Below are 15,361 nucleotides of genomic sequence, written 5' to 3'. Positions count from 1 at the left end.
ACCATGGGCAGTGTTAGCTGTGCTCGTGTAAAAACCTTGCAGAAAGAGGACAGGTTCCTCTGTACCATGCACTGCAAAGGGTTAACCCATGTGTTGGGGAGAAAATCACCCTGGCTGGACTCTGTCCCTTTGCTAATAGGCCTCTTTTTCTGAAGTGCATGGAAGACAGATGAAAAATCTGAGTTGCCTTGAATTATTTTCCTGAGCATACACCTTTCTCTTTTTGTGGTTAAATATGACAGTTATAGTGTAGTATTTATGCACAGTCAATAAATCAGCAGAAAACATGCTGCAGTCAGGGCATGTATCTGTAGTCTGTTCCTTATACTTTAGCTGAAAATGGAGTTCTTGAATTTGCTGAAGCCTGTGAAAAGAAATTCAGGTACACATCTCCATGGGACACTTACTTACACAAAGTCTGATGGCCCACGGTAATGTTGGATTTGCACCTCAGCTTCCATTACTGTCCTCCAGTCTGCAAACCCAGACTCCTGACTGGCAATGGGATCAGACTCCCAAGCTCTTGCTTGTCTTTAGTGGAATGATTGCAGAAAGGAGATGGAGCGAGCAAAAGGGGCAGAAATCTTTAAGGGGTGAGTTACAATTTTGTGGAAGTTGGTAGTGTAGTTACAAATTGGGGGGGGGGGGGGGAAGGTGCTGCTGAGCAATATCCTGGAAAATACTGGTTTGGTGGTTGGTTTTTTTTTTTTTTCAGAAGGGACTGTGTGACACACCAGCAGAAGCAGCCTGGCCTTTTCTAGTGTCTGGCTTAAGAGCAGCTAACTGCAGACGGGTGAGAATATTTAGCCCTGATACAGCACACAATATCAAAGAACTTGAATTTGCTCAGCTTCTTCCATCTTGAATATAACTCTGTATTCTCACTCTGCCGTATAGTTACTGGAGCTGTGAAGAAGAAATTATTTAGCACAAAGCTAAATAGCGAAATTATTTAGCACAAAGTTCAGCTTTATGTAAATAAGGAGATTTCACCTTTCTGAAAGGGATAGTACAGATCTGTGGCTGGCTGAGAGCTAAACGCTTCTGAATTCTCACTGTGGTACTGAAAATTGCATCTTGTGTGGTGCCAAGTGAGTCCCTTAGCTCTGGTGGCAGCCCCTTTTTTTGTATGATAGGGATAATACCTCCCAACTCACAGAATGGATTAATCAGTATTTTTATAGTGATTTAGCGGTCACCATTTATGCTCTGGCTTGAAGCTTTTTAAATTAAGCAGGAAAGTCATCAGGGCAGCTGTATTACAAGACCAAGCTACGGAGCCACAGAAGCAGAGGGAAGTTTGAAGGGTTTAGCTGTTGATCCAGATTTTAAGTAGATAATTTCTGACTAAGGTATCAAGCGTGCCCCAAATTCAGACGGCTAATCGGTGCCAAAGCTGACCTCCTTCAGTGCCTAAAGGAGCATGGCTAGTGTCTTGCTGGTATTACTTGTTCAAGGTCAGAGAGCAGCTAGGTGAGGAAAAAAATAACAGATGAAGCAATATAAAAGTGTTAAGAAGAAAGGAAGATTGTTAGAGCTAAAATCCTGTTAGAGGCAACAGCTTAGATGTTAAGCTATGATAGGACAAAGAACAGAAAAGTAGTAAGTTACCAGCACAACAGGGAAAAATACCACTGATGTGTTCGGTCATAAATTGACTGAAATGATTCTTCCAGAATTATGTTCCTTTTTACTGTGGGATACAACATCTAAACAGAAACTATTTCAAAATATTTAATTATAGGAGATCTTAATCTGCAGTAGCTGTTGTGATTAATTTCCCCATAGAGACAATGTCTTGAACTATTGCAGTTGAAGAAATGTACATGAGTATAATTTCAGTTAAAAATAAAGAAAAGTTTGAAGTTTATAGATGTCTGCCACTATAGCTGCCAGGCTGTCAGCACTGCAAACACAAACTGGATGGAGGAGCAGTAAAGAACCACTCACTTGAGCTTCATTCACATTAGCAACCACAGGGTCTGTTATTTTCAGGTATAAAAAAAGTCTCATTAAACTTAATAAATGTCCTGCAGTGGGCCCAGAAAATTGCTAGACTTTGGCTCTTGTGGTGTCCAGCAGGAGCAGGCTCCAAAAGCCAAAATCCTTAACAGAGAGGAGAGTATGTGAATATTGCTTGCTGCTGCCCTTGGAAAGGTCAACCTCTGAAATGGGAAACAAGAGAGTTACATCTTGACCTTTAAATACTATGCCTAGATGTGAGAGAAGTGGCTTTTACGTATCTGGCAGTCTGGAGTAAAAAAAAAAAAATACAGCGAGGGTATGAACTTGTAATTGTTTAGCATTTCATATAGTCAGACTTGAGGACACTGCAGGATGAGGGGCCTCTAGGTTGCCAGTTCGAATTGGCTGAGGTCAGCTGGAGTCAAAAGTTAGTCTCTGACATCATCTGGTTGATGCGAGAGAAATGCATAGGTGGCCTCATCAAGTTCTCAGTGCTGGGACCTAGCGGTATTATGTCTCCTACCAATACTTTAGTTTCCATTCAGTCCTTAGCAAATCCATTCCTATCCAGTGGCTGTCTTTCCAAACTAACATGCAGTGGTACCAAAATACAGTATCTGCATTTTTGTCTTATCTAGAGAGATTTAAATCCCATTTCTTTCCATCTGGCTCCATTCATATGCACTAATCACTTGCACAAAAATATTTATCTGTTTATCCCTCCTGGCATTTCTGCTATGATTGCTAAAATTCAGAAACCTTGATCACAGTTGCACTTGCACATATACAGCTTATGGAGAGGGCCTGGTTAATGCAGAGTCTCCAAGTCTGACAGTATTTATTTCCAAAATGAGCTGCTCTTCAACTATTAATTTACCAATGTATGATTCACTAAAATGAAATAATTTCATGTTATATGAAAAATACTTGCAGAAGCTAAGATTTTTTGAAAAAGCAAACCTCTTTCTAAAACCAGTATAGAGACTTCCCACTGCCCTGTATTTGGATGTTGGGGGTTTTTGGTGATAAAAGGGATGAGTACATCCCTGAATTAAACGGATTTACATCTCTGATTATTTTGATCAAGATGGGTAATGATATCTTTACAAGCATTCATATTTTGTAATGCTTTGTAATGGGGATCTTAGAATTTACCTGTGGTAGTGTGAAACAACAGTATTGTCCAAATGCTTCACAAAAATGGGAGTGAAAACTGAAACCGACTCTTTGCCTATTGTTCAAATGAATGGCAAATAAATCTGTGGAAAACCTCTTTGAATGTAAAAGCATTGGAAAATATTATCAGTTCCTTAATTATTATTTTAAACCAAGATTCATGTTGACAGTGCTGCTTTTGTGTTTTTTGGATTCGATCCTAGAAGCAAACAAGCATTCACAAGCAGACATAGCGCTAAGTATTTCCTCAGCCTTGTTCCACGTATCCAGTTAGTCAGTAGTAGCTGCTCAGGCCTGTGCGTGCAGGGGCCCATCCCAGCACAGCCTGCTCAAGGGCTGAGGCCTCCGGTTTTTCCCTCAGAGCAGGACAACTCCATCCCTCTTTTTCAGGTTCCCCCCCCCCGAGCCGTAGGAAATAAAACAGGGTTTTATGTATTTTCTGTTTTGGCACAGGTAATTTGTTGTCATCCTGCCTTCGTCCAGGTACTGTGGGGTGCCCTGTGAGCACGCAAGGACACGCAAGCCCAGCTGCTGCCTGCAGAAGATGGCTGTTACCTGGCTGGAAAGCAATTGCCCGCAGAGGGCTGAGGATTTAGTGCTCAAGTAAAGCCTCTGGAGACCAGAAACGGAGCGATTGTATCACCAGGTGATTAGCCGAGCTGCTTTGCTCGGTTCCCCAGGGCCAGCTGACAGCTCCTGCCCGCTCCCCTCAGCCCCGGCGGCGCTCCCCGGCCGTCGAGCGCCGTGTGGGTGCCGAGGCCGGCCCGCGGTGAGGGTAGGCCGCGGCGGGCAGGTGTGAGGCAGCGGCTCGGCCTGAGGGGCGGCTGCGCTCCCTGCGGCCGTGTGGTGACTCAGCCGCAGGAAAGGGCCGCAGCGCCGGGACGGTTACCGGGGGCGGGCCGTGAGGCGGCGGCGCTACCGGGCGCCCGCCCTCCCCGGGGAGCCCCCACGGCGGGGCGGGGCGGCCCCTGGGGCGAGGGGCGGGGAACCCCGCAGAGGGGCGGAGCGGGGTGACAGGTGCGGCGCGCGCGCGGAGGAGTCCGGCGGCAGCGCCTCCTGCGTCCCTCGTCACCCTGCCGCCTCCCCGCTCCCCCTCTCTAGCATGAATATGCAAATGTGGGTATAATTGGCAGCCAATGGCGTGCGCCCTGGTCACATGGTGCTGGTGGAAGCTCAGGGAAGAGAAGTTGAGTCTCGGCGAACACAGGCAGCTCAGTAACGAGCCGCAGCGGCCGCAGCCGGAGCTCAGCCGAGTCCGGGCGGGCGGACAGGCGGCCGGCCAGGGGGAGTGAGTGCGTGAGCGAGCGAACGAGCCGCTCCCCCCACCCCCCCCCACCCTCCCTCCTCCCCGCAGGGTGCCCGGCGGGCCGGGGCTCTGCCTGGACCATGCCGATCCTCCTCTTCCTCATAGACACGTCCGCCTCCATGAACCAGCGGGCGTATCTGGGCACCAGCTACCTGGACATCGCCAAGGGCGCCGTGGAGATCTTCATGAAGGTGAGCGTGGGGCCGAGGGGGCCGCCGCCGCCCTGGTGGCCCCCCTTCGCCCGCTCACGCTGTTTCTCTCTCCTCTCTCCACAGCTGCGGGCCCGGGACCCGGCCAGCCGCGGCGACAGGTACATGTTGGTTACCTTCGACGAGCCGCCCTACTGCATCAAGGTAATAACCCCCCCTGCGGCCGCCCCGGACTCCCTGCGGCCGCCCCGGCCCCGCCGAGGGGCCGCCCTTCGCGTGGCGGCGGTGCGGCGCAGCCCCGTCCGGCCCGGCGGCGGCAGCAGCAGCCTGTGAAGATGGCGGACATTTTGCTTTTGTATGGAGGAGAGAGGCTGAGGGCGCTGCTGAGATGGAGGAGGGGGGGGGGGGGGAGGAGACGGACGGGAGCGTGATTCACCGCCCCGGCGTGCCGAGGGAGGCGGGCGGGCGGCCGCGCTCCGCCTCCCGGGCCGTTGCTCGCCCGCCTCCCGTGAGGCGGTGGCTGCGCTTCGCCTCAGCCCTCCGACCGACTCCCGGCCCCTCTCCCAGCCGCTTGTACCCCCTGTCAGCGTAAGTGCTGTCCCGGCCGGGCTGCGGGGACTCGGCGTTAGGGCAGGAGGCAGCGCCCTCCTCACGCCTGCGGGACCCCCGCCCGTCAGCGGGGCAGGGGACGGTCGCGGAGGCCCTCCGCCACCCTCCCCGCCGCTGCCGCCTCCCGCACGGCTGTGTTTTTTGGGATGGAGGCACCCGTGGCTGTGTTCTGCCTCTGCGAGTCAAGAAGCGATGGTGCTGGGGTTCCCTCTTCCTTCCCTCCGCTGTGCGCTGTAGCTCGCACCAGTTTTCTGTAAGGCGCTCGTAATTGCGACTCGGGTAGGCATCTCCGTGCAGGGCTGTAGTGAGCTGGACCTGGAGTCTGCCTGGCTGGCTGGCTTCTCTTGTCCTCGTTTCCTCATTCCTCGAGATTGAGGCAAGTAGGGCCATGCTGTTCATCATGCCAGCTGCCCCGTGAGGTTATGGCAAGAGGAGGAAAAAAATCTGGGCTCCATGTCACTTAAACTATAGCCTTCAACTTGCCTATAGAAACATCTAACTTAATTTAAAATAAATAAAGCATGCCACAGAAAATGTCATCATTATGGAAGCTTTAGAATCATCCTGAATAGTCGTGGATTAGAACTGTACTTGCTGCGTCTGATACAGCAGTTATCATAAACGTTGGGCCATAGACCCATACGACAAAGGCCAAAGAGGTTTATATAAAAAATTGTTGCTGGTCGTCCTAGAGAAGAAAAGAGAATGCTCTCTAGATCTCCCAGCTAAAAAAGTCTTGAAGATAAGTTGTAAGAACAACTGCTCACTGATGCTGTCTATTCACATCTCAATAGCGAGGAAACTTAATTATCAAGAGCTATGAATCTTGGCTCCTTTCATCAGCAGTATATTTACACAGCTAAAAAGTACAGCCTGCTTTCTGAAGTGACAGAAGTGATTTAGTGAGTCAGTATTTATTGTTTGTTATTGCACCTTTCCTCAGAAGAAGGTGCGGAAGCCATCCTATTTCTGTAAGTTGAAACCGTCCTTCTTGAATTACAGAAACCTACTGTTGAAAAACCTAGGTCTGCGTTGGAGAGATTTTTATTTTTTAGGTGTAATGCAGATGTCCTTTTTCCCATCCAGGTTGTGGCTGGATGCTAAACTGAAACCTTTGTTGTGCCAATGTTAACTGTAGATTTCTGGTGTTAAGGGTTCTTTCTTCTAGTTGCGTGTCAAGTATTTGTAGACCTTAAGTTTGAGGAAGAAACCTTTCCACTGCAGCGATAGCAAGCATACCAGTGACTTAATTAAAAAAATGACTCTTCTGCTGGAGGTCTGTGTGGTAATGCTACAGGTTATTACCACATATATATTCAGATCTGCTGAATAGGGAAGGGAAGATCCTTATGTCTAATGAGCATCTGTGTACATTCTGATGTACTAATGAACATCTGACTGTGTTCCCAGTTTTAGTAAATAGTAATTGAAATAAATGGGACTATGTGATACCCATCGTAGTATTGAGTCATGTTTGACGTGCAGAAATAGCCAAGGGAAAAAAAAAAGTAATGTGGTTCTTGTACCTTGCTAATGTCTCTCTTCTTAGAAATGTATTTTTTACCTTTAGCATGCTGATTTTTAATTTGGACCTTAAACAATCTTAAAGTATTTTTTCAGAACTTAGTAACCTGTGTAGGAACGGGATGCAGATCCAATAAATACATGTTTATAATAATTATGATCACAATTCCAGTTCAACTATTACGTAAAGACTTCATGGCATAAATTAGTGTGATAGGCTGTCATCATGTCTCTTACTCCAGCAGAGAAAGCCTTACAGCAACAACATGATTCTTCCCCTGTTTGAAGTTGTGTTCTCAAGACCTTTTACTGGTATTTATGATGCCTCTCTGTGTTTTCTAACAACCATAATTACACCAGGAAAACTTTCTGGTGTAGGCCAGATTCTGTATGTCTTACAAAATGTGCTTGTAAAAGAAATAAAATTTAGTTTCTCTAGCTAATGCATTTATCTAATGTAGTTAGATACTTTATCTCCCTTGATTTAGAGAAGGAGAAAACAAACTTGACAAGTGAATGTATTTTGTAAGTCTCCTTTCCAAGTATGTGCAGTAGTGGCTGGTTTTGGTTAGTGGCTACTTTATCCTCTTGTTTTCTTTATGGTTTGCACTAATTAAATTACATTATCTCACAAATAGTTCTTCAGGTTACTAGTGAAGCAGTTCAGGGAAATAATCTTGTGGAGTTGAGACCACCCAGGAGGTAGAGGTATTATGGGAACTTCAGCTTGGAGCAGGGGTAACAGTGAGATGAGTGCATTGGTTTTGTTTGTTTCAGAATTTGTTTACCTTTAGCATTAATGTATTTTAAATCAACAGCACTGGTTCACTTTTGATGGACAAGAATGTCTCAAGAGAACATCATGCATATGGTGGTGTTATGCTAAGTGAAAGGATCCTGCTATTGCACAAATGATTTGCTAAAATCTGTGCAAGTAAGATGTTTCTGGAACTATCTTCAGTACAGAGAGTTTGAAATTATTTACGAGACCTGTGGCCCCTCTCCCAGTTGCTCCTGTTTTCAACTGATGGCTCATAGCTCTCAGTGCCACTTTTTAAAATGGGACTGTTTAGTCTCTGAGTTTGCAGTGTGGCTCTGCAAAGAACTGTGGTAAAGAGGAGGAGGCAGGTGCTGTCCTGGGAAGATGGGGACAGTGAGATGTGGGAGTGGAACCCAGATTCCCACTATCCCCAGCAAATGCCTCTGGAACCTTGTCAGCTGCTTTGCTCTGGTTCGTTATGTAATGTATAGATGGTGGTTTGTGACAATAATTATGATGCAGCCATTTACAACTTGTGCTTAGGTTCCAAAATGCTCTCCAATAAGAGACAAATACTCAATATTTTAAAAGCGTGTTATGAAATGTATAAAGCTGCAGTTGTCCAACAACGTGATCCTGTATAAGTCAGTGGAAAGGTACCTGTAAGCTCTGTTGAGCATAGAGTCAGAGTCTAATTTTGTGGACTAGGAGGGAAAAATAGTATGTTATTTCATGAAGTGACAGTGTTCAACCTAATGTTTATATTGTATACAAAATACTTTTCCTCCACTGTTTTTAGATGAAAATCATAATAGGAAGCTATCAAGTGAGTCTGTCTCAGGCTAGTGGCATGTTAGCAGTCTTGAAGTAAGCTAGCCCATTCTGATTCGGGGTATTTGGCATGCTTGGGAAGCTAGTGATACCTATAGTAAAACTCCTGTGTAACCAGTAGCTTGTGGAAGGTGTCTATTACAATTAAATGCTGGTGCTTAAATTTAGGCATAGAGGGTATCCAGTTACATACCCATGTGTATCCAGTTCTCTTGGGTGAGAAAAATGGGTTTAAGAACAGCCTTGCTGTCTAGCACAGAATTTTATGTTCTTGGCCTTCTAGCTAAGATAAATGCGTTATCAGATTCAATTAATATGGTACCTGATACGTCATCGTTTTGAAGCCTTTATATTCATGCATTGTTAGAACTCAGAGCTTGCTCCCTCCCATCTGTGCTTTGACCTGGTGGTGCAGTCCCTCCAAGACAGTGTGCCACCCTCACCCTTCTCGTCCCTTTCTGCAAAACGTGGCTGATAGCGAATGCCTGGGGAGGAGGGTGAAAGCAGGCCCAGCGTATTACTGATGGCTCTGCAGAGCACTTTCCCAAGTTTGTGGTTCAGAGACCCATGCTGAGGGTTGCTATGCCAGTAATGGTCTTTTGTGGCTTTTTCTATGTATCTGCCCAGTTGCTTTTTTTGAAATCACATAAACCCATAGCATCCTCAGCTGCTTTTTCTTCCCCTTCCATCAAATATGTGTGTTTCTCTACACCTAAGCACATGCCATGGTATAAATGGACAGAACCTCAAGCTGGTTATTTGTTTTTTCCTGAATTAGTGGTGCTAGTCTACCCCCTTCCCCCAAGCTTTTCCTGTTTTCCAGTGATGCAGAAAAGAGGGAGGGAGATCTCAGCAAAATTTACCTGGACTTCTCAGTAAATGGAGCTCATACCAAAATCTCAGCCTAAAAACAATTTTTGGAAAGGAAAGCAAGATTTAGCTCTTTGGTTTTTTTCCATTCTTGATTTTTGTTAAACCTCACATCCTGCAGTTTGTGGTCTGCTCATGGATTTGTGCTGCAAATGGCTTACTTCAGGCCGAGAATAAAAAAAAAAAAACAGTGGGAGGTTTATGTGAAGTTATTGATTAACTGGACTGCCCTGTTCCCTTGTGACTGGTAGCTGGCTGCTGGCAGTGATAGGGCCTTTCCTCACTGCTTGAGGAATATTATTTATGATATGGTCACAGAAATACAGCTTTTGTTTTAGGTTCTTGGGAGACTGTAGTATGACCTTCATAACGGATCTGGTCATAGGTCAGAGGACTGAGAGAACTTAGTTTACTGAATCTGAAACTATACATTTTCCTCTCTGTTGTGTGTTATGCTGAATCAAGTCAGTTGTGACTGCACTATAAATAGGCTGGGTACAGAAATATGTACGTAGCTGTCTGAGAAGTAGCTCAAAATCCTTAATACAATATATGTGAAACACTTTACGGTTTGAGAAGTGGAAAGTGGGACTGATAGGATGTCTTCTGCTTCTCTTGCTGTTCTCTGCTAGTCTGAAGATACATTCCAGTGCTAAAGCTCGCTCTCTTGTGGAAACAGCCCTTTGCAATGGACTGTAAACCTCTTCTGTTTCCCTGAAATTCTCATAAGGGGTTGAGCTTGATGACCTTAGATTTTGGTGTCGGATTGGGGTACCTTAGAAGCTGGAATAGGAGGCTCTTTTAAGCATCTATGAAAGAGTACTTAACATATGTAAATAACCTATTCATTTGTGGTACTAAAATAGTACTTCAAAACTGGGAGTTCATTAGGTCAGACTTGGGGACACTAACTTTGCAATCTCTTTTTTTTTTTTAATGCCACAAAAGTTTTTGCTTGCATTTTTAAATTCTGCTTTCACATAGAAGCTGTGCTGGTATAGAATGTAACCAGTTACCACTGACTCTGCACAGGGAGGTGGCAAATGAATAGGCTGTGGTGCAAAACAGAGATGTCAGATCTGTTATTTGTCTGTTTCTGGAAGAAATGAAATCAGAGCTCCGGACCCAGAGCTGCAGGGAGAAAGAGAAACCCAGCTGTGAAACCTGTTGGGTTTGAGGCAGAGATCTTCAGGAAAGCTGCCTGAGGTGATAGGAAATGCATTTGTGTGTGTTTTAACTGTTGTCAAGGAAGAAAACCAGAGGAATACCTAGTAAGCCAACCTGTAGTAAATTCACAGAATAATCTTAAATTGATTAGGCTTTTACAGGAACCTTGAGACACTGGAAAACATCAGGTTTACATGTAAAAGGTCTGGCCTCTGGCAAATGCAAGTACTTGGTGGTCTGACCTGTGCTGTGGAAAAGGATGCATGAACAGCTGGAAATACGGTTGAGGGTTACAAATTGGTAGTGAGGTATGCAGGCAAAATTGTTTGGTGCAAGGCAGATAGCAGCTGCAGGGGCAGGAGGGAAGCTGATAGCAGAGAGATGCAAAAGGGAAAGAAAACTGAGGGGAAATGGGAGAGGCCTATCTTTTTCTCCACATGTGCTGTAAATAATATATGAACTTAGTGACCCTACTAGCCAAGCATTGTTGGAAGGATAAAAAAAAAAAAAATCCAGAATATAGTACTGAAGAACTGGATGAAATGTAGGTAGGATACACAGTGTCTGTTCCTGATAACTAATTCAGGAGACCATGTTCTGTATTTGTTTAGCAGAGAGAGCCATTCATATTTTACCACCATACACATTTTGAGTCAGTCATAGCAATATTTTTATTTCTGAATGCTAACATCTTCCATTGCCTGTGAAGTACTAAGCACACCTCTCCTCCAGTCTTGTTATATATCCTTAGAAGGCTGACTTTCAGCATTAATGACTGGCAGGTTAAAGCCAACAATTGCTCTTCCTCTGTTAAACACAATGAATTTAAGAAAAGAAACAGAAGTCACTTAATTATTAAGGAGCACTCATGCAAATCCTGATTGTCTAGTTCTTTTTGAGGACAAAACAAAATCCACTTAACACTGAGAATCCCCCACCAAACAGTTTTTACCTGCTCCTTTCTGTTTAACTGCGTTATCACTCAAGTCTTTGAGTGAAGGATGTGCACTTGGTGTACATGTGTGCAAAAAGGTCCTTTTTTAATTAAGCATCTATTTTGGAATTGGACAAGTGAGGCCAAAGACAGTTAAAAGGTTCTTGGTGGTGCAAGTGGTAGGTTTGTATTTTATATACTGCAGTGCATGTGTCTCAATCTAAAATAAATAAATCTAATAATCTGTTTTACTACAAACTTACGAGTTATCAGTTGGTGTCCCTGTAGCAAGCACGCAGTGGAGTATTGTCACTCCTTTTAGCTTCTAAAGGTACTAAATGGGTTCCAATAGAGAGCATCCTTTAAAAAGCACATTCTCTTTCATGAGAGACAACATTGGGTAGTGTAAAGCATGTTAAAGTGCTTTTAAACGTGCATAAGCGTGCTGGTCTTACTTCTTTCTCCCTGTCCTGAGTGACTGCTTCATGCTGTCTGCTTTTTGTGACTTGTAGCGCGAACATCCTTTTGCAGGAGCTGGTGTGATGAGTAGAAAGCACTATACTAAGGAATTTTGTGCATAGTAATGAACATTTCGCTTTAAAAAACCAAACCAACCAGTAAAATCAGAGTGATTCATTCTTCTAAAAGAAATTGTTTGGTGCATTCTGAATTTGAGGTCTCTTGTAGAAATTCTAGTTTGTGCAAGATGATGATGATGATGTTTTTGAAAGGAACTGATTTTAAATGGAAGGGTAGTTCAGAAATTAACTTATTCTTGATAGATACGATAGGCTGAACTCCGGTTGTCACTTATTATCATTAGTTTTTGAAGTTAGTTAAATATTTGAACTTGTGCTTTCGCTTGCTACCTGCCTTCGCAGGAAGGGAGGGTCTGTGTTGCTAGGTTAATTCTTAATGAAAATATTTTAACCAGTTCTGTTTCTACAGGAATTTGTGAACTAAAAGCTTGCTTTTTCATCGGAACTGTGTTGCTGCTTTGTACAATTGATGAGATGCCAGAGACTTTGAAAGGAAACCAACATCTGTTGTTCATAGCCACTGTAGCAATTTATTTTTTCATCTTTTTATTTGGTTCTTTATTTGATCTTGGACACATTCAAAGATGTAAGCCCTTAAGACTACAGGATAAACTAGACAAAAGTAGATATGTTTGCACTAAGAGGCTTAACTCATCCTCAGTGCAAAGGTCGCTTTTATTTTAAAAATAGAAGCTTAAAAAGTGTAATCAAACAGTTGAGTTGGATCTCTAGTTGTATTTGTAGTGAGATGTTCTGTAAGAAGGAAGGTGCTTTGTGAAGTTGGTGGTTCCTGCCACATAAAATCTTTATTAGCTGTATCCTCCCCTTTTGTGCCATTTGAATTTCATAGGTGGGGGTTTTAAAGATTTCTGGTTTGTTGATACTTATGGAACAAGGCCTAGGCCTTGTAACCTGGCTTTGTGGTGTACATAAAAATATGCACAAAATACTTCTGTGATATCTTGAAAATGGGCATTTATTCTTTTTAGGCTTTGTGAAAAACTAATATGGTATTAAATGCTGGTTCTCCTGTTATAAAAATGGGTAAAGGTAATTAAAGTTGCAGACACTTCTACAATGTTCACCCTTGCATATTTTTCAAAACAGCTTGCCAGAAAGAACTGATTTGCAGCAATTGTGCAAGAATGATGTTCTTAGCTTTTTGTGAACAAGGAAAGACAAAACTTAGTGCTGTCTTCTACAATGTTTTCATACTTCAGACAGTTGGAATCAAATGGGAAAAAGCAGTTTCTGTACCGTGTGACTTGTATTCTGAAAGACCAGTGCTTTTGGAGGGGAGAGCAATGCGAATCCAAGGGCCCTGTGAGGAGATTCTGGATGTCTCTGGTCTTTAGCGATTCTCCTCCTCACTTTCTATATTTTCAATACCCATATCCCTGATTTTATTTCATAACATAGGCTACCAAAAAAAAAAAAAAGAATGAAAAGAGCAGTTGCTGTTCTGAAATTTAAAGGCACGTTGTTATTTAAATAATTCTTGCAAATTTAAAGTCTTGAAATATTTTCTTCCTTCTTAAACTTTATTCTTACAGGGTACTACTTGATATCTAACTTCTGTGCTTCTATACACCACCCCACCCCCCAAAAAAAAAGTATGGTAGGTAGTAATTTAAATAATTCTTTTGCTTTGCTTTTTTCTCACTGATTTTAGAATAGTCAAAAAGTAGCTATGTGGTAATCAATTTCTACTGTAAGGAGCATGTTCTAGGGTTAAGGTTTTGGTAAGATGCTAAGGAAAAAGTACATTCTTGTAATGAGACTGGATTATTGTGCAGATCAGAAATCTGTGGTTGCCCATAGAATTGTATTGATCTGTGTATTCACTCTGAGTATTTGAAAGACAAATTTTCTTGTGGTGTAAGATCTGGCATTTACAAGTATCTCTGAAACTTGAACTGCTTGGTGTCAGATAAGTAAACCAGAGCCCTGCTTTCTTTTAAATAGTTTCCCCCCCCCTTATTTTCTAACTAAAGGGCCAGTCTCAAATTTTACTCCATTCCTGTGGTTCCTTGCTTGGACTCCTATGCAAACTCGCCAGGAAAAGCAGCACTAGGTGTGTTAAATGTTTTTCTAGGCTACAAAATCAACACTTCAGAACTCCTTAATTTTGGTTTTTAAAGATGAAGATGATTGATTTGTCTGTGTTTTCAGAGATGCTTTTAAATTGTTAAAAGTGTAAAGTAGTATTTAAAAAAAAAATCTTCCTAAGATGGATGTTGTTGAACAACTAATTTGACTGAAAACAAAGATCTACAGTGTGGTTAAGCCGGTGTTGCTATGCTCTGCTTATAAGTGAGAATAATGCATTAGTAGTGGTCTTCATAGTGTGTTAGCAGTAGAGCTAGTAGGTTTTTATTGAGATTAAAAAAAAAAAGTTAAACTCTGCTTTGTGGGAAAATCTGCATCTGTTGAGCCGGAACAGTTGGTGTCTTTAGCTGCTGCCAGGTGTCCTGATGGTGTGGTTGCTCGCAGGCTGGGGACGTGGTGGATGCCCTGGGCTGAGAACAGGGTGTTGCAAGCCCTGGTGACTCACGTGGACCCGCTCAGGCCAGCCAGGTCCTCGGTGTGACAGTACGGGAAGAAGCGTGCAGGGTGCCGCAAGGTAAAGCAAGGCAGTGAGTGCCTCCAGCTAATCAAAGGAGCTGAAGCTGATATAGTTATTTTGAAGCGGCTGACTAGAGGAAAGCTGTGAGTCTCCTCTACAATAAAAACAATACTAACAAGTCCACCAATGTATTTTTTTGCTCTATCAGACTTGAAGGTGAAGTTGATGTTATTTGCTAGGCTAGTTAGTTGAGGTTTCTCAGTTTGTGTTCTTTTAGTGAGTACCTGAACTTAATTGTGATCTAAAGTCTAGTTATGTTTTTTTCCCCAGCAGTGCCTTGGATAGCATTTCAGATGTGAATTGAGGAAATTTGTTGATTAGATGACCCTCTCTAGATTTGTAACCTTCTTGAGATTCAAAGTAAACTTGGAATACATGTAGGGCTTTGTTGTGCTGCACTAGTTCAGTGATGTGCTTTTGGAAGGGGTGGGGAGGAATGTGACCGTTCGCAAAATGAGTGTGGGTCATGCTGTGTTGTCTCAGCTCTGGGCTGTAAAGCTAGAGGATAATCAGTAATTCTCTTCCACCTGATTCCCAAAAATGTGCCACGCAGAATCCCTTGTACTGATAGCACACACTCACTAACCTCTATTGCCTTTATTCCTTGTGACTTTTCCAACCATGCTGGGAGTAGGAAGGGGCCAGGAAGACAGAGCTGGGGGCTGACGGGCATTGAAAGCGTGTTTGATAGTCTGGAAGAGCAATGGGCACTGTGGGTAAATGCAGATTTTTGATGGAAACCTCCATGTTTCAACTGTTGCCTTCTCTACAGCGTTTGTTTTAGATGCACCTGTAATGGTATTTCTAAAATAACTGCTATGCTGCTGAACAAAAGCACGTAGCCTCTTGTTTTGCTTACTGTACTAGAACTGCAAATTGTATGATTACATCTGTGTTCCCTCTCC

At 43.6% G+C, this 15,361-nt stretch overlaps 1 protein-coding gene across 8 annotated transcripts in view; it reads left to right on the top strand.

Moving 5' to 3' along the window:
• Window positions 1-4,317: 4,317 nt before the first annotated feature.
• The window catches only part of LOC104640079 (integrator complex subunit 6-like), a 41,698-nt gene continuing 30,654 nt past the window's right edge, over window positions 4,318-15,361 (top strand). For 5 of the 8 annotated variants that reach the window (XR_012837255.1, XR_012837254.1, XM_075763151.1 and 2 more), the window contains exons 1-2: window positions 4,389-4,638; window positions 4,723-4,800. Coding sequence is in view for 6 of the 8 variants with exons in the window: in XM_075763151.1 (XP_075619266.1) it covers window positions 4,528-4,638; window positions 4,723-4,800 (189 nt within the window). In the remaining 2 variants the exon portion in view is untranslated. Of the gene's footprint in view, window positions 4,639-4,722; window positions 4,801-15,361 lie in introns of all 8 variants that reach the window. The other 3 variants (XM_075763149.1, XM_075763150.1, XM_075763152.1) reach the window with 3 other exon arrangements.

This window comes from Balearica regulorum, chromosome 11 (assembly GCF_011004875.1).
Source record: "Balearica regulorum gibbericeps isolate bBalReg1 chromosome 11, bBalReg1.pri, whole genome shotgun sequence".
Lineage (NCBI taxonomy): Eukaryota > Metazoa > Chordata > Aves > Gruiformes > Gruidae > Balearica > Balearica regulorum.
This window is presented reverse-complemented; position numbering and strand designations above follow the sequence as displayed.